The sequence below is a fragment of the Salarias fasciatus genome (genome assembly GCF_902148845.1).
Source record: "Salarias fasciatus chromosome 7 unlocalized genomic scaffold, fSalaFa1.1 super_scaffold_4, whole genome shotgun sequence".
Taxonomy (NCBI): Eukaryota; Metazoa; Chordata; class Actinopteri; order Blenniiformes; family Blenniidae; genus Salarias; species Salarias fasciatus.
Window position 1 is genome coordinate 3019619 of NW_021941229.1, and position 18306 is coordinate 3037924.

General features: G+C 49.1%; 2 protein-coding genes across 8 annotated transcripts; one reads left to right on the forward strand and one right to left on the reverse strand.

Annotated features, from left to right (window-relative positions):
• The first annotated feature begins 161 nt into the window (after window positions 1-161).
• On the forward strand, window positions 162-8006 carry ccni (cyclin I). 4 transcript variants are annotated; one of them, XM_030084373.1, is made up of 10 exons: window positions 162-386; window positions 1889-2048; window positions 4408-4542; window positions 4769-4843; window positions 4933-5073; window positions 5765-5893; window positions 6019-6120; window positions 6519-6761; window positions 6834-6924; window positions 7002-8006. In XM_030084373.1, exons 2-10 carry the CDS (start codon window positions 1935-1937, stop codon window positions 7394-7396), a joined length of 1425 nt encoding a protein of 474 aa, XP_029940233.1. In that variant the 5' UTR covers window positions 162-386; window positions 1889-1934; the 3' UTR covers window positions 7397-8006. The 4 variants fall into 4 exon arrangements, with proteins under 4 accessions (XP_029940233.1, XP_029940232.1, XP_029940235.1 ...); XM_030084372.1 differs by having other exon boundaries at window positions 6834-6922; window positions 6997-8006; XM_030084375.1 differs by having other exon boundaries at window positions 6834-6918; window positions 7000-7138.
• A 1981-nt stretch (window positions 8007-9987) lies between these two features.
• sowahb (sosondowah ankyrin repeat domain family member B) lies at window positions 9988-16171 on the reverse strand. 4 transcript variants are annotated; one of them, XM_030084369.1, is made up of 6 exons: window positions 14988-16171; window positions 14242-14933; window positions 13593-13793; window positions 13058-13497; window positions 12762-12949; window positions 9988-12634 (listed from the first exon to the last, which is right to left on the reverse strand). In XM_030084369.1, exons 1-6 carry the CDS (start codon window positions 16085-16087, stop codon window positions 12181-12183), a joined length of 3075 nt encoding a protein of 1024 aa, XP_029940229.1. In that variant the 5' UTR covers window positions 16088-16171; the 3' UTR covers window positions 9988-12180. The 4 variants fall into 4 exon arrangements, with proteins under 4 accessions (XP_029940229.1, XP_029940228.1, XP_029940227.1 ...); XM_030084368.1 differs by having other exon boundaries at window positions 13593-13790; window positions 14242-16171; XM_030084367.1 differs by having other exon boundaries at window positions 14242-16171.
• Between the last annotated feature and the right edge of the window lie 2135 nt (window positions 16172-18306).

The window sequence follows — 18306 nt, forward strand, 5'->3', positions numbered from 1 at the left end:
TATTATATTTGTCAGTAGGGTTAGGGTTATAATAATAATAATAATAATAATAATAATAATAATATTATTATTATTATTATTATTATTATTATTATTATTATTATGAAGGCTCCAGTGAAGGTACGCTTGTTTTCCCCTCCTCTCTGCACGGAGGTGGGCGGAGACTGCGGCTCTCTCTTCCTCCCGGTCCCCTCGTCGGAAGTAGACGTATCAGTCTATATTCCGTTATTTTCTTTTCACCTCTTTTTTCCATCCACCCCTTTTCCCCGACGCGCAGCCCCATGGAAGCCACGATGGAGGACTGAAGAGCAGCCCGGGAGCCGATTCCGCCCCTTTCTTTATCCTCGAATCGAGCGGACCGGATGAAATCCAACTCAGCAGGGGAGGTGAGGCGCCGTCTATTCACTGGTCCGGCTCGGTCCCTTTAAAGGTCCCCGGAGCGGGTGCCGCCGGCTCGGGGTCGTCTGAGACGCTTCTCGCTTCTTTTCTGGGTTAAATCCTAAGGAGAGACTGTAATGTTATTGACAGGTTTACATTAAAGTCGCGTATTCGGACGTACGACACGTCTTTCCAGCAGTGAAGTCGCTGTGCGGCTAGCTGTCAACATTAGCCACCCTGCGGGAAGTAGTCGGCTCCCGGGCTCCGGTTATGCACCTGCCGCCGGATTCCCGGTGTTTCCCCTCTAAAGCGGAACTATTCCGGGAAAGGTTCGGGTGTTTTCCATTCAGATGACACATGCGACGATCCCACAGATCTCCAAAACAAAGATATGAGCTGTCAGTTTCCCGAAAGCAAAGCTAGCCTGCTGCTGAGGAGAGATCAGGGTTTGGTGGCATTTCTTTAAAAATGGACACTTTAACCTCTCCTGTAAGCTGACATTATCATTTTTTATTGTCTCAGTTCAATATTATTAGAAAAGGATACATTCAGACGGCAGCCAAACTTTGTTTATAACTTAAAAACAGCGATCAGAGCCGGGGTGTTATGTAATGACTCTCCTGTTGAAGATCTTATCTATTAAGTAACCTGCTAAACGAAGACAATCTCAGCCATAAACACCTTATTTAATCTGAAATACGAAAACATTATGAAAACGTTGTAAAATTAGTTTGATTGAATTTACTTCACAGACACTGCAACCAAACCCCAAAGACAATGTTATATTCAAACATTACACAATACTTTTATAGTCAATAAACAATAACAGTAAACTCACTGGCTGCAAATCAGATTTTACATAATATTACGGTGTGGTTTTAAAGCAGCAGAGTATATTACATGGTATAAATCACCCTGATATTTGAGTAAAATGAGAGAAAAGTGACGGGGTAAACAGTTTTCGGTCTATAATTAACTGAGTGTAATCATTGATCACTTGACAAACCGGACTGTTCAAACCAGCTTCAAACTAGGCACAAATATCAACACGGGTCCAGTTCATGTTTCATACTGAGCATCACGTCAGGCTGATGTGAATAGAGCTAATATTTGCATAAATATGGAAGTGAAGAAGAAAGAACAGACACTTATTGCTGATGAGGCATTGTTAAAACTGACAGGTGTCACAGAGGAATTCACTCGAAAGTCGCAGCTGATGCAGCCTGCTGTGAGACAGATGTTCAAGAGGTCAGAGGTCACAAGGCTCAGAAACCAACCTGCCATTCATGCTTATTCCAGCACGATCTGCACATTTAGACACTTTTTGTTCACATTGTTCGTGAAGAGAATCCGCCATGGAGCTTAAAGTTTCTCTCACCAAGGTGGTGTCAGTTCATTTCCACTGCTCACAAACAGCTCAGCTGGTCTGATTGGGGTTGGGAGGGGGGGGGGGGGGGGGGGGGGGGGGGGGGGGTGAGGCCTGTGTGTGACCTGCTGTGCCGCCCTGCAGGTATCTGTATCCAGTGGGGAGGGAGGCTTGACCCGGGGACGACAGGATGAAGTTCAGCGAACCCTGGGGACGCCAGAGGCTGTCGTTTCTTCTGGAAAAGGCCGCCTCTAGGGAAGCCAAGATGTGGAAGGGCTACCTGCCCAAGAGGCCCTCCTCACAGGTGAGAGCGACCGGGTCTGCCGCTCAGGAGGAGCTTCTGTGTTTCTGGAAGCTTTCTCTCCACGAGTGACGTGGTTATTGATTAAAAAGGAGAAGTTAATCAATCCCAGTGAGAGGCAGCTGCAGGTAGTGCAACACTCTGCAAACACACACCTGAAACAGCTCCGCACACACACACACACACACACACACACACACACACACACACACACACACACAGGTAGGACTCCCGGCACGGTGTGTGTGACCTCCATCCGTCTTGCCATTGTTCTGAGTCTTTCAATCGCAGCCTGAAGTGAAGCCTGTCTGGACGACCTGCAGGTTCTGTTCTTAAGGAGAGGGAGTCTGCTACCCGCAGGGCTCAGGTGTCCCGTTGCCTCCGAATGCATCGGTAACCATGGCAACGCGCCAACAACCCCCCCCTCCGGTGAACTGGGGCTTGTTTCTCTGAGGCCATTGTTCTAATGTGGAGCAGAAAGTTCGGGTCAGAGCACAGTTTGAGACGAAAGAAGCACTTCCTGCCTCCATGGATGAGAACTGAGACAAGAACCGACTCTGAGCCTCATCTGGAGCGGGACGGATCACGTTTCCACTCAGGACACGTTCAGCCTGACACCATTCACATCACCTCACTCACAGAACTGATGTGGTTTAAAGAAAGACTTTAAAATCAGGAAAGAAACCAAAAAACTTCCTGCTTATTTTAGTAGAGGGAGAAACTAGAAGGTTGAGAGCCGTGAAAAGGCAGAACAATAACACACAAACACGCACTGATCCACAGGTTTCAGAGCAGATAAATAGAATAGATGTGTGAAAATGTCCTATCTTCAAGATAAGCTCCATTTCAACATCATGCTGATTTAAACTTTGTATCCTGATGCAACATTTGGTGAAATGTCTCCTTCGGCGCTGATGCAGCTGAACAGTGACTCAGCTGTCTGTACGGTCAGCTCAGCGGCCGGGCTGGACCCTCCGGAGGCCCGGGTGTGGTCCACGGGCCTTATGTTTGACTCAGCAGTAGAGACTCTCTGAGTCAGACTGAACTTTATGAGTGTGTGTCATGAAAATCAGTCAGGATCCAGTCTGGAGCTTTACTGCTGGTTTTAATGTATCTATAATCAAAGCACACGGTGTGTGTGTGTGTGTGTGTGTGTGTGTGCGCGTGCGTGTCATTGTCAGATCTTTAAACCTCCGTCCAGCTCTTGTCTGTCTCTGGCATTGATCAGCTCCGTTCTGAGGCCCGATGGCCTTTAAACTCCTCGCTGTGTGTTTTTCCACTCCCGACCTGGATTCAGAAACCGACTGAAGCTGAGAGGAGCTCTCTCACACACACACACACACACACACACACACACGCACACACACACACACACACACACACACACACACACACACACACACACACACACACACACACACACACACAGCTGAAGTGAGGAGAACAGTGTAGGACGGCAGTGAGGCGGTGGAGGGTCTTATCAGCACCTTTGGTCCAGGTCCCAGCCTGGAAACTGGTGAAAGGGGTCAATGGAGCAGTCTGTCTGAGCACAGAGCAGATAAACACACACACACACACACACGCTCAGTCTTGTATTTCTATCCTTGTGGGGACCGTCCATTGACTCCCATTCATGTCTAGCCCCTAACCCTGACCCTTACCCTAACCCTAACCCACACCACAACAAAGCCTAACCCTAAAGAAATGTTTTTGCACTTTTACTTTTTTCAGTAACAACAACATGGTCAAGAAAAACACTGTTTCTCCTACTTAGGACCGGAAAAAGGTCCCCACAAGGCACGTCGTTCCACGTTTTGCTATCCTTGTGGGGACATTTGGCCCCGACAAGGATAGAAATACAAGAACGCACACACACACACACACACACACACGTATTAAAAGTTGAGTTTAAAAACCCAGTCCTTGTCTTTAGTGTTCCTCGGTGAATCTGAGCCTTTCCTTCCCGCTGGATTCAGACACATTCAGACACATTCGGAGGGAAAACTGAGGAAGCTGTTTACAGTCTGGGAGCTCGGAGGCCGAGCGGGGTCGCGTTGCGTTTGAAGCAGTCAGCAGGGTGCACCGTGTACCGACCTTTGACCCCTGCCGCCCGTGTCAGCGGGCGGAGGAGAGGACGCGGCGAGCTGCAGGTCTCACCCAGCTTCACTCACTGCTTGTTCTGTAGCTTCTTTGTTGTTGTCGTCATTCTTTGGTCACATTGGGATCTATTTCTGTGAAGTTTTGAATCACATTCTCTCCTTTATTTTGGCCACAGTTGTTTCTCAGAGATGAGAGAATGGCGTTTCTGTTTCCAGTCCGTCTTTACGGGCCACACTCAGTGTTTGCCTCCCTCGGTCTGCAGGATACAGACGTCTCCCCGGCTCAGCGGGACGAGGCGGTGCGCTGGCTGACCGAGCTCCACGGGCGGCTGCAGCTCTACCCAGAGACCCTGGTGCTGGCTGTGAGCGTCCTGGACCGCTTCCTGGCTCCCATCAAGGTACGCCGCTAAGGACGTATTAACCACCACCGTCTCTTATTCTCACCAAAAATTACAAATCTAATCAAAAACATGCTTTTTTTCATTGTTTAGAGCCTGAAAATGTTGGTAAAGTGTATAAATGTCTTTGTAAAAGCCTCTGCCTCCTTCTGTTCACCGCTGCAGTGACATGTTAGTAATAACATGTTATTACTAACATGTGTTGAATGTGTTTGTTTGAATCCAGGCTCGTCCAAAGTACCTGCGCTGCATCGCCATCGCCTGCTTCTTCCTGGCTGCAAAGACCTGTGAGGAGGACGAGGTGCGCTCTGGGAACGCAGCAGGAAGTGAGCTGCTGGAGGCTTACCGGTGGTAACTGTGTGTGTGTGTGTGTGTGTGTGTGTGTTCCAGTGTGTGCCCTCTCTGAAGGAGCTGGCTGAGTCCAGCGGCTGTGGCTGTTCCCCATCAGAGATCCTGAGGATGGAGAAGATCATCCTGGACAAGCTCAACTGGGATCTGCACACCGCCACAGCGCTGGACTTCCTGCACATCGTACGTCCCACACACACTCACACACGCTCCCACACACACCCTCACAGGATCTGATGCAGCATCTTTTAAAGTGGGGAAACTGCAGCCTGTGTTTCTTACTGTTAATGAAGAGCAGGTCATTTCTTGCCTCGTCTGGCGACACCTGATGGTGAAAACAAGTTACTGCAGTTAATCTCAGACAACCAGGAGAATTAGAACCTCGTTACTCCAGATTACCAACCCCTCAAAAACACAAAGACAGTTTAAATTAATGAACTTTTAATGTACTTTGTATGAAATGTGTGAAGAACAGTTTAATTTCTTCTGAAAATCTGAGCAGTGTCAATCTTTCATGCTACTTTGAACAAAATCTTTTTCCACAAATTACAACATCTGCCTCTAATTAAAATGTTTAGGTCACGCCAAGCTTCATTTCCCCATTTTCCAATCCAATAAGACGTCTTTAGGACCTTCTTACTGACGATATAAACCAATCACAGCTCCCGATTCAGGCTGATGGGACTCTCAGGGAGACGAGTTTCATGTTTCAGTCTGGACGACTGAGGGAGAAACAGCTGATGCTGTGAGACAATGCTAATGTCCTCCTCCTCTTCTTCCTCCTCCTCCTCCTCCTCCTCCTCCTCCTCTTCCTCTCCTCCTCCTCCTCCTCCTCCTCCTCCTCCTCCTCCTCTTCCTCCTCCTCTTCCTCCAGTTCCATGCCATGGTTCTGTCGTGCCGTTCCGGGTTTTTGGACTCCATGTTGGGTCTGAACCGGTCTCAACATCTGGCTCTGCTCACCCGGCGCCTCTACCACTGTCTGTCCGACCACACACTCATGCAGGTACGCACACACACACACACACACACACACACACACACACACACACACACACTGGCAGGGTGGTTTGAAAATCAGGTGACAGCAGAAAAATGATCCGTGTGTGTGTGTTCTGTGTGTGTGTGCAGCTCAGAGGATCCATGCTGGCCCTGGCGTTGATCACCTTGGACCTGGAGACCTGCTGCCCTGATTGGCTGGCTCTGACCATCGAGCTGCTGAGAAAGGCTCAGGTAGAATGAACGTTTTTTGAGATGCGTTTTTGTATTTTAATAAAAAAAAGTTTGAAAATAATCCAGGTGACAAAACAAAAGAAGAAACTCCCCTGTCCAGTGGGACGTCCCAGGAAGTCTCTCTCTCTCTCTATCTATCTATCTATCTATCTATCTATCTATCTATCTATCTCTCCCTCCCTCTCTCTCTCTCACTGTCTGTCTCTCTCTCTCTCTCTCTCTCTCACTCACTGTCTGTCTCTCTCTCTCTCTCTCACTGTCTGTCTCTCTCTCTCTCTCTCACTGTCTGTCTCTCTCTCTCTCTCTCACTGTCTGTCTCTCTCTCTCTCTCTCTCTCTCTCACTGTCTCTCTCTCTCTCTCTCTCTCACTGTCTGTCTCTTTCTCTCTCTCTGTGCAGATCGACAGCTCCGAGCTGATCCGCAGTCGGGAGCTGGTTTCCCGCAGCCTGTCCCCCTCCAGGGCGTCCCTGCCTCCCAACACGGTCTACATCTACCGGCCCCCCTCCCCCGACCGCCAGGACCAGGCCCCCCCCGGACCCCCGACCGACAGCCGCCTCCGCCTCCCCGCCCTGCTGTCCCCTCCCAGATCCAACCACCTGCAGAGGGTCACGCTGCGCTGCAAGGCCTCCACCAAGCGCAAGGTGGTGCTCGCTCGCTCGCTCTCTCGCTCTCTTTCTCTCCCTCTCTCTCTCTAACTGGTGTCGTTTCCTCAGGTGGAGGAGATGGAGGTGGACGACTTCTACGACGGCATCAAACGGCTCTACAACGAGGACGTGACCGCCGCCGTCCCGGAGGGGGCGCCGCCCGCCGAGGCAGCAGCGGCGGGCGGAGGTCTGGGCGTCCCGCTGCCCCGTCAGGAGGGCAGCTCGTCCCCCTGCCCGCCGCTGCAGCCCGTCGGCGCCTCCTAGAGACCAAACAGGAAGTCAGTCAGTCCCCCCGAACCCGCTCAGCACCCACATCCTGCCGGCCCTTCACAGTAAGAGTTACACGGATTCCAGAGACGCGTCAAGACGTCCGAGGCAGCTACAGAGACAACAGAGTCTCCGATCCCAAACAGAGCCGTCTCTCTCACACACACACACACACACACACACACACACACACACACACACACACACCGGCACGCAGGATGTGGGTGCTCCGGCAGGTCCCCCCCCCCACCCCCGAGGCGTTCAGCGACCCCGAGGTCGACTCCCATCATCCCCTGCAGCCGAACAGAGCCCAAAAAAATGATAATACTGAAAAAGTAAAAAAGCTGCTGCTGCTCTTATATTAATCACGTTTGAACACAAGAACTAAGAAAAGGTCTAAAAAAAAAAAAAAAAAAAAAGTATGAAAAAGTAACTTTGAAAAAAACCTAGAATGGACGTTTCCCCGCCGTGTTCCTCTCCCCGGCCGTCTGTTCGTCTCCTTATATTTGTTTCTCTTCTCTTTCTCTTCATATATTTGTTTTTTTCTGCATGTCCGTCCTCCTGACTCGTCTGGACGGCTGGGTGCTCCTCTCTCCCACCTTTACTAAAACCCTTGGTTGTTAATAAGATGATAATATATTATTAACCCCCCCGCGCTCCTCAAAGTGTTTCCACTGGTTTTATTTATGCACAGTTAAAACGAAAAACAAGTTGTGTTTATTCCTCTTCTGGAAAATGGTTTTAAAAACTGGTTTCATCCTTCAGAATGTCAGGTTTCCTCGAACAACGACAGGTTAAAGTTCTGACAACTTCTGCTCCAGATGTCTCAGAATCACAGACGCTGCTTTGCTTTGACTGAAATATCTGTTACTTGCTTTAAAATACAAAAAAAAAAAAAAAATATCATAATTTCATTGTTTTTGGGCATTCTTTACACAAAACCAAAAAAAAAAAAAACACAGAATTGTAATTAAATAAATCCTCAGTAAAGAGTTAAAACAGAGCAGTGGTTACGTTTGAGATCTGGGGATTTATGTACTTCTACTACCTACTCCTTTAATCCTGGTTTAACTAATCCAGGCTAACCTGATGTTTCCGGATTAAACGGGACCCGAGCGGCTTGTTTCAGCCCGGGCGTGGCGTTGTTCCGGTGTTCACTCTGAGAAGCTGTTTCTATTGAAATCTCCTGTCGAATGTGTTTTTCTGTGTGGAAAAAGCTCTGTTCCTGCTGCGGGCGGCTGCTGGGATCTCCCAGGGTCCCTGAACGCACCACGACTCCAATAAAAGACTCAAGACCAGGAAACCTGAACCTGCTCTCCGTCTGATCTCTTTATTCTCTTTATTAACAGGTTAATGTTAAACTACTCTTCATCCCACACAGGAAGTTGGAGGACAATAATTTTATGGGCGTTAGAAACACAAAATCAGAGGAAGTTAAATTTGTGAGGGTCCATAAAATGTTCGGACGTTAAGTGAGCTTCATTTTGTCATTATTACTTTTATAAACTGAATCCTGGTCAACGTCCTTTGGATTGTGGACAGAAAATTCACAGGAAAATACTTCTAGTTTTAAACTATTGTCCAACTATAGTCCAGTTTGTAGATCAGGTGAGCAGACAGGTACTTGAAGAATGTCTGTTTCCACCTGTGGAAGTCTGCCGCCAGCACTGAGGTTCGGTCTGGAGGTTCTTCCTCAGTGTGGAACGGTCAGCATCAGGTCTCTGGACTCTGAATCGTCTCTTTTTCTGATGAGACCGACAGTCACAGAGTTATCAGAGGACTTATACAGGTGAAGACTGGAGACGTGGCTGAAGTCTGAATTCTGAGGAGAATAGGAAGGGACCCAGGACCGTTCCCTGTGGGACCCCCTACACTGGAGACGGCCATGTCTGAGACAGTCCTGAGAGCAGACATACTGCGGATGGGCTGCGAGGTGGTCCAGGATCCAGCACCGCATCAGTACCAGTGACCCCAGCTGCCGTTTTACTCTTAAATCAAAAAGGAAATCAGTATTTCACAGTGAACAGCAGACAGAAGTTCTCTGGTTTGCGAGTCAGAAGGTGCCTGTATCATCGTGTTGAGTCCACAGAGGTTCTCTGTTCTGCCTGTCAGACGGCGGGATTGAAGAGAGGAATGGAGGTTTGGTGAAACGAGCTTCAGCTGGTTCGACTGGTTGTTTCAGAGCGAAGAGACTCCAGACCTGTTCGAACGAAACCGCACGTCCGCATTTCTGCTAACTCGACGACATTCCTCTGAATCCGACTCTGGAATCTTGAGTCTTTGTCTCTCCAGCAGCTGCAGAATGAAGCCGGTTTGAAATCACAGCTGGAGTCTGAATGACCCAAAGACACATTTTTATCAGAGTTTCCCAACATTTCACTGGAGCATCAAAAGATTTTTAACCTTCAAATGAAGCTTATAATGTGGAAAAGTTTCACGTTAATTATAAAAATGATCTTTTTATTCAAGAAGTTTCAGCTTGAAGCAGAAAACACTTTAAGCTGTTTTAATTTTTCTTAACTTTTAATTTGAGCTGTTTTACAATTTTTTTGTTATTAATTTTCCAGTTTTGTTTTTAATCCCATTTTACATGTTTCTACTCTTTAATAGAAACATTTTATTTTACAGGTTGTAAAAAAAACACAGCTCAAACTGTTGGTTTTGTTTATTCTGTTTTATGCCTCTTCTCTCTCGTTTGAGCTCTCTGAGGTTTTCTGACGGCAGATCTCCTTCACTTCGACACGTCGTGTCAACTTGAACAAAGTCTCCTAGAAACAGTGTTCCCTGATGGGAACAGTTCCGGGCTCGGAGAGCAATATTCCTCTTTCAGCAGAACAATAAACACAAGTCCACAGAGCAAACATGCTCCAGGAAACGTTTGAGGAGCAAAAAGACCAGTTTGAATTGTTGACTCAACTTCCAGAGTTCAGGACCTGAACGACGTCTCGACTCCGAAAAGCCGAAGAGACTCACTCCTTTAGCATCGACACCATTTCTCTAAAATCTCTTTATTTTTATAGGAAGACATAAAACACAAAAAGAGAAGAGAAACTGTGTTCTGGCATGAAGACAGAAGTAATACTGCTGCAGACACACTCCCACCGGCAGAAACGTTTCCATCTGTGCAAAACAATAAAGTGAAGCGATAAAACCCATTATTTACCGTTTTCATTCATCTGTGAAACTTTCCATGGATTCATCCCAGACTCTCCCTCGTTTGAACCCTGAAGACCCGCAGTCCAAGAGGAACACCACCCAAACGGATTGATTTCAGAGTAACTCTCCATTTTAAAGCTCACTGATCATGTTTGCACTTGGAAGATTCCGGCCTGCAGGAAACAGGACGGTTTGAGGAAGTCGCTTCGCTCGGCAAACAAAGCAAGCAGGAAGCTGCTCCATGTCTTCCAGCTCCAAGAATCGTTTGAGCTTATGACATGTTTTGGGATATTTTGTCCTCTTTATTTCATGTCTGTGGAAAAGCTTTAAAAGTCAGATTTATGGATGACTAATAATTAGCCAGATTCAGCCTCTTCTCATTCCTGCACACTGAAGCCCAACATCAGCGGAGAAACGCTCACTCCCTAAATTTCAATCTTCCTTTTGTAATTTCTCATTTCATTTTGGACTCAGAATTGGTAACAAATATTCACAAACGCTCTAAAATCTTGGCACGTTAAATTGAACCGTCAGCTCAGTGAAGGACCGAGCAGGATTCAGATTACTGCCACTGATCTGTGCATTTTTATCATTTAATAAGTGAAGGTAACTGTAACTCTGCAGTGACGGAGCAGGAAATAAATCCACTTATTCTGAAGGAAAAAAATGTAGTTGGCACATACCTTTAACAGAATAACGCTGCATATATATTCATGTTAGTGTATCCCACCTCATCACACACACACACACACACACACACACACACACACACACACACACACACACACACACACACACACACACACACACACACACACACACACACACACACACACACACACACACACACACACACACACACACACACACACACACACACAAAAGCAAAGGAGAGTTTCTCCCAATACTGACATTTTTCAGATTTTTCTTTGACATCAGACCCAAAACAGTGCGATCCTGGTTAATTTATTCCAATTCTATTGGTAAAAAAAACAAGAGTGTGATAAGACACCACACCATACATGAAACTAAAACATGCTCATTGTTTCGGTGGAGATTCGTGGTGAAAACGTGACAGTTTGGATCCACTTCCTGGTTCTGCTCTGCAGGCCCCTCCTCCATGCTGCAGCTGGACGGGCTGAGCTAAAGCCGCTAGCCTGGGAGCTAGCATCGCCTCCCAAACGTGAACAAAAGTCCAGAACAAACCGCCGTCGTCAGGTGAAAAACTACTTCATGAGAAATAGAAATGGTTAAAAACCCTTAGTGTCCCGATGAACCCGATTCATTTGTGGAAAACTAAACTTAAGCTGAGCCAGCAGAGCAGAAAACCACTGGGACTGAGATTCAACCCCCAAACAGATCAGAGCTGCAACACATTCAGGCAACGGTTTCTAATAAATCCAGCTAAAGCAGCGAGCAGCGTGTGAAACCAGAGTCCAAAGAGAACCTGGAATAATAAAAGTCAAAGTCTAGGGCTGTGTGTACTTAGAGAAGCAGGCTAATTAGCTAAATGCTAGGCGTGCAGGAATGTGTTGGAAGCTCGACGATGTGGAGCGAATCCAGACATGAGAGATGAGCAGGAATGGTTACGGCCCGCCGCTTCGGTCCCGGTTCTGATCTGAAGGCCAACGCTGGCGGACCGTCACCCACTGAAGAGCAGAAACCAGTTTGATCCAAACGCTGCAAAAAGTCATTTAGTTTTTTTTTTTCGATGAGTCTTGAGAGCAGACGAAGCCTCGAGGACCTCTGGGACTCGTTGGGCCCTTCAAAGAGGGTCCCCATTAGTGTTCTAGACCAGTTCCAGACCCGGCGGGCAGACCTGAAGTCACGTCGACGAATTCATGTAAATCCTCCTGTAAAGGTGATGGGGTGAGAGAAGACAGCGAGACAAGGACCTGGAGAGTCCCGGGCTCTGGGACCTGGAGAGTCCCGGGCTCTGGGACCTGGAGAGTCCCGGGCTCTGGGACCTGGGACCTGGTCCCACCAGGTGTTCCTAAAGAGGGGAGTCTGCGTGATGTCCATAAATGCGCAGCAGAGATTTGTGCTTGAGGAACGCTGCGATGGACGAGGACCTCTTCACCTTCGTCCCCCCGGCCAGTTTGAGCGGCCTCTGCGCCGAGGAGGCCATGGAGAGGTGGTGGCGGCGGCGGCGCTGCTGCTGCTGCTGGTCCCAGGTGGAGTCGGCCTTGGCCACGCCGGCGCCGGTCACGGCGGCCCTCGCCGGCGCCCCCAGCAGCTGGAACATCTCGAGCGGAGCGCTGCGGCTCAGGTACTGCCACGCCTTCTTCCCCGCCGTGTCCCGCAGCCTCACGCTGGCCTTGAACTTGGTGACCAGCAGCCGCAGGATGTTCTTGTTGCCGTGGATGGCGGCGAGGTGGAGCGCCGTCTGGCCGCTCGTCGACTTGGCGTCCACGTCGAAGGTCATCCCGGCCTTGTCGACGCCGTACCTGGAAACACAGACGGAGGACACCAAATCTCAGCGTCTTCAGGGTCAGATGAAATTTGGCGCGGCGTGATCTGATGGCGTCGAGACGTTGGTACGCCGCCGGCACGCTGCGAGGCGCCGCTGGTTACCACAGCGTGTTGAGCACTCGGTGGTCTCCGTGTTTGGCGATCCAGTGCAGCACGGTGAAGCCGGAGATGAAGTCCTGCCTGTTGAGGAGAGACGGGTCCTCTCTGAACAGGGAGTAGATGTCCGGCCAGGCGCCCGCCGCCGCCTTCACCAGCCAGGCGTGCTCCCGAGGCTCCAGAGGAACCAGGGACTGGGGGGGCCAGGAGGAAACCAGCATCAGCAGGGAGCGGGGGTCAATAAGCCCCACAGGTCAAAACCCTGAACACAACAGACTCCGACAGACTGGCTCTGCTCCCACCTGTCTCCCACGGCTCTCCTGGTCCATGTTGTGGGCGGAGCTGTGGGCGGGGCTGGTGGCGGGGAGGCTCCGCCTCCTTCCCTTCCTGTCCTCTGCCTCCGTCAGGTCGGCCAGGCTGTGGCAGCGCGGCGGCGTGGAGCAGGACGACAGCGAGGACGACGACAGGTACCTCAGGCTGAGGGACGAGGAGATCCGGTGGAGGCGGACCAGCCGGGCGGCTTCGCTGCCCCCTCCCCCTCCTCGGGATTCAGCCGCTCCTCTCCCTCCGCCGCCGCCGCCGTCCCCCAGTCCTCCCGAGGCCTCGTCGTGGATCAGCTGGTCCAGATCTGCTCCCAGGCTGCGGCACATGCGGTTCCTCAGCCTGCCGCTCAGACGCAGCTGAGGAGACGAGACGGAGCCCTCGCTGGATTCCGCCTCGCCGTGGTCGTCGTACAGGTCGCCTGAAGGACGCAAGAAAGGAACCTCAACACCGGTCCGATCAGCTGGCGCCCGTGGCTTACTAAAGTCGTGTTACGTCTGCGGTGAAAGCAGTGACCTGTGGAGAGGTGCCACGGCATGATTCGAGCTCTGAAGCCCTGATCCATGTGGAGGCGGTCCGTGGAGCGGCGCGTCGGAGGCTCGTCGTACAGGTCGCCCGTCGACTGACGCCACGGTACGGCGGTTTCGCTGCCGGCGTGCTGCATCGCGGTCTCATGGCGAGCCGCCTGGTTTCCAGCCCAAACCGCACGGTCTCCTGCTAAAATGAGAAAAGCTCAAGGACTGGTTCGCCAACTTCCAGGATTCACTTCCTTTTCCCTGGTTCCAATCGTCCTCTCCTCGTGGGGTAAATCCACACTAGATGACACAGACGTCCCTCTAGATCTTCAATTATCCTGATCGCTCTCAAAATGTAATCATTCCAGCATCCCGACAGAATTAATCATCCCGCCTCACTGAAATCCATTCCTAACTTCAAGACCAGATCCAGAATGATCTGAATGTCGAACAACATTAAATCACTTCGTCCTCCTTTCATTACAAAATATGAAAACAAGGTTTTGAGGTATTCCGTCGAGAAACCAGCCAAACAAAACAAACCCACCAATAAACAAACCTAAAAACACAAACCCAACAAGCCAATGAAACTCCAGCTGTTCTGGCGGGTTTGAACTCATTCCTTCATGTCTGGACAGATCCGGCGGTACCTGCTCTGGCCTGTAGATCCTCCGCACTGCCGCTCCACCCCGAGGCCCGCTGGTACCCATGATGCACTGCTGCCTCGGCCCCGTGGTAGCACTCCGCCTCCAAAGGCAGACTGCGTCTGGACGTAAACCCCCCCGGGACGGCCCCGGGTTCCCACGCTGGCCTGGCCCACTGTCCCCTCGGCGCCGCCCCCGGCTCTGAGCCACGGTCCGGATCCTCGGGGGTCAGCGTCTGGTCCTCCACGTCCTGGATGTAGATCATGGGGAGAGTCCTTTCTGATGAAGAGGAGGAAGAGGAGGAGACGACGGAGTGGCGAGCAGGAGAGGAGGCGGAGGTGGTTCTCCTCGGGTCATGGAGGGGAGCGCTGCCGGGCGGCACCGGTCCAGAGGGGACCTGCTGGCGCCTGGAAACCTCTTCCTCCTCCTCATCCTCGTCATAAGACACGGCGGTCTTGTAGCTCTGCCGGTGTCGGACCCGGCGCTGGGCAATCTGAGCCTGCTGGGAGGGTTCAGGAAGGGTCCGATGAGACGGGTTCTCAAGCTTCTGGAGGGAAGGGTTCTGGAAGTTCTGGAGAGAGGGGTTCTGGGGAGAAGGGTCCCGGAAGTTCTGGAGAGAAGGGTTCTGGAAGTTCTGGGGAGAAGGAGAAAGATCCCGGAAGTTCTGGGGAGAAGGAGAAGGGTCCCGGAAGTTCTGGAGAGAAGGGTTCTGGAAGTTCTGGGGAGAAGGAGAAAAATCCCGGAAGTTCTGGGGAGAAGGAGAAGGGTCCCGGAAGTTCTGGGGAGAAGGGTCCCGAAGGTTCTGGTGTGACGGGTAATGAAGGTTCTGAACGGAGTCCTGAAAATTCTGGGGAGAGAAGTCTGGAAAGTTCTGGAGGGGCGGGTCTCTATAGTTCCGTGGAGAGCGGTCCCGGATGTTCTGGTGGGGGGGATAGTGTAGGTTCTGGTGGGATGGGTCCTGAAAGTTCTGAGGAGCAGTACCCGGAGGTTTCCCCCTGAGGGACTCTGGGACACGCTGGTCCAGTTCTCTGGGTTGATGGACAGCAGGGGGTCCAGCTGTGCTGCCATGGAGCGGGACTGGATCGGTCCTCTGCTGCCGACCCTGAAAGTCCTGATATGGGGGAGCAGGTTCATCCTGACCAGAGGTCTTCTGCTCCGGAACCGGACCTGCAGCTGGTCTCCCTGCTGGTCCAGGTCCAGGTCTCCCTGCAGCTCTAGATTCAGGTCTCTCTGCAGGTCCAGGTTCACGTCCCCTTGCTGGTTCAGGTCTCTCTGCAGGTCCAGGTCTCCCTGCAGGCCCAGGTCCAGGTCTGTCTTCAGGTCCAGGTCCAGGCCCAGGTCCAGGTCTCCCTGCAGCTCTCGATTCAGGTCTCTCAGCAGGCCCAGGTCCAGGTCTTGGATCAGGTCCAGGTCTCCCTGCAGGTCCGGGCGTGCTGCTCACTCGCTGCTCACTTTCTTTCACCTTGTTGTTGTTCAGCACGATCCCCGCGGCAGGTAGGATTGTTTTTTTCGCAGCTTCTCCCGGCGGGGCGGGTCCCGCCTCTTCCCTCCCCGCCCAGCGCCTCTCCGCGGCCGGCTCGCTGCTCCTGCCCCCTCCGGTGTCCCCTCCGGTACCCCCTCCGGGGACGTGTCCTCTGAACTTCTTCCGCAGGATCACGTAGGATACGCCGTCGGTCTGCTTGACGGTCGCCACGGAGTTGACGAACTTCTTGAAGAGGTCCCGGTTCCGGTCCCGGTCCGCGTGGTCCCGGATGAAGGCCCGGAAGTGCAGCAGCAGGTCGGAGTTCTTCACCGAGCCGCCGCTGCTCTGCAGGAAGTGGAGCACCGCGTCCTGGGTCAGAACTGTCGCCATGCCGCTGCTGTCGCCCCCGTCTCTGGCCCGGGCGTCGCTCCCGCCCCGCTGAGCTCAAAGGTCGGGACACTCCGTGATACTAAACAAGCCCCGCCCACCGCAGGTGTTTAACCCCGCGGTACCTGGCGCATTCCAGCAGGTACCCGGATGTTTACCGGAAAATGACTCTATTTAGTCATGATTTATTCTTAAAGAGTTAGTTTGGTTGTAAATGCAGTTTAATTTTGTTGAGGTGAGATAATGTTTAATCTAATTCTGTAATTAAAAAAAAAGTTCAGATTAGTTTGAGTCAGTTTGATGCAACTTTATGTTGTTTGTTTATTTGGTTAATTTTTAAATAATAATTTTCAATTCACATTTTAGATTCGATTGTGTTTGTTTGTTAACTTACTTTATTCGAATTCAGTTTTTGAACAATTTTGATTTTTAAATTTGACAAATTCAATTTTTATTTCAAAAGAAATTAACTTTAAATTTGCCTAGTTTTAAGTTGTTTGTTTTAAATTTAATGTAATTAAATTAATTTAGTTTAATGTAATTTTGCATTTTGTTTTTCAAATTGCTCAGTTTAATTTAGATTAATTTAGTCATTTTGTGTTACATTAGCTTAGTTCGAGTTAATTGATTTTTAATTTAATGTATTGTTTTGAATCGATGTTATATTAACTGTAGATTATTGCATGTTAGTGTACTTTAACACAGTTAAAATTTTGTTGGTATAACTTTAAAATGAGCACTTTTTATATTTGGTTTGGTTAATTTAGTTTTAACTTTGTTTAGTTTGAAACTATTTGTTTTAAATGTGATTTTGGTTGATTTTGCTTGATATATTTTAATATTGTTTTTATTATAACAATATAAATGTTTATAATCTATTTTTAACTGAGATTTTTTCTTCTGTCTCAGTTTGGGTTAGTTTAATTCTTTTTTTTTCGGTAATTTTGTCCTTCTATACATCCATATATAATACAGCAAATGTTCTCATTCTTGAGTTCATATGTGTGTAGCTGTTAGCATCTTTTTAAGTCTATGAAAATAAAAATGACTTTTTCCAGTAATTTAATAAACACAGAGAAACTTCCAGTAAACTGAAATTCAAGCCTTGTATATTTTTCATCACTGTCTTTCAGCTCATCAAATAAGTATATCAAACCAAGAGAAAACTATTTTTTTGTTAAACTAAACTGAAAAATAAAAGCACTGCTTTTCAAACTTGCTGGTTTATTCCAATGAAACTATCCTGTAATGTATTCATTTTTAGGTTATAATTAAGCATCAGATCTCAACACTTTTTACCCTTGTAGTAAGAATTGGATTCTCTTCCAAAACGTCTGCAAAACAATGAGATTGCAATGAGATTATGAGGATTCTAAGAGTAGAATGTTACAGTATACTACACCGCATGTTTCTCTTTAGTGTTTTTTAAGAGAGAAATAAATCTTTATATCAGTCTGATGTGAATGAGCATCCATTTTTGCCATTTCTTTTTTTGTAGACTTTTTATTTTCGTTTTTGTTAATCTCAAAGAGTTCTAAGTAATAAATAAATTGAAGAAAAGTAAAAAGAAAAGGTAGATGAAGGAATGAAATAACATTGAGTGGTTTTCTTTCTCAGTCCCTCAAATGGCTCCATTTATTAGTTGTTTCCTCCAGTTCTTATTTAAATGAACTATTTGGCTGAGGTCTGCCAAATCACTGTTTTTCTCTCTGCTTGCAATTTGTATTTCTTCACTAGAAGAAGCTCAGAGCTCTTGTCCTTTGGGCCATTTCTATTTGTTGGAATGTGTAAATCTGAAGCCTCCATTCCTCGGCTGTGCTACATAGAAATGTTCTGTCAGATGAGTCAGGGACGTTCCTTCCTGCAGAGCTCTGGGTTTTCTGCCGCTCCAGACGAACCCTGATATGCATCTCTCCCTGCAGCTACATCTGTTTTGCGTGAAAGGTAGAATAACGTTGGCTCGATATTGATCCTGACGACTTCGATCCCGGAGCTGAAGTGGAGGAGGGAAGTCCAGGATGAGCTGCAGCTGCAAATCTCAACACTTTTGAGCCTCGAATCTTCCTGGAAAGATGGAGAAAGATCCTCGCCGGGTGAGCAGGAGGCTGCAGGAGAACCGAAGACCATCTGCAGCCTCTGTGACTCCTCCTCCTGCTGTTCACTCTGAGCCCAACTGCAAATAATCACAATCGGGACAAACACATACACACACTCACAGCTCC

Coding starts and splice junctions, on each gene's coding strand:
- ccni (XM_030084372.1), top strand. CDS start 1,935: ATGAAGTTCAGCGAACCCTGGGGACGCCAGAGGCTGTCGTTTCTTCTG. Junction 2,049..4,407: donor CCAAGAGGCCCTCCTCACAG/GTGAGAGCGACC, acceptor CTCGGTCTGCAG/GATACAGACGTCTCCCCGGC. Junction 6,762..6,833: donor AGGCCTCCACCAAGCGCAAG/GTGGTGCTCGCT, acceptor TCGTTTCCTCAG/GTGGAGGAGATGGAGGTGGA.
- sowahb (XM_030084367.1), bottom strand. CDS start 16,087: ATGGCGACAGTTCTGACCCAGGACGCGGTGCTCCACTTCCTGCAGAGC. Junction 13,794..14,241: donor GGATCTACAGGCCAGAGCAG/GTACCGCCGGAT, acceptor TTCTCATTTTAG/CAGGAGACCGTGCGGTTTGG. Junction 13,498..13,592: donor GCCGTGGCACCTCTCCACAG/GTCACTGCTTTC, acceptor TGCGTCCTTCAG/GCGACCTGTACGACGACCAC.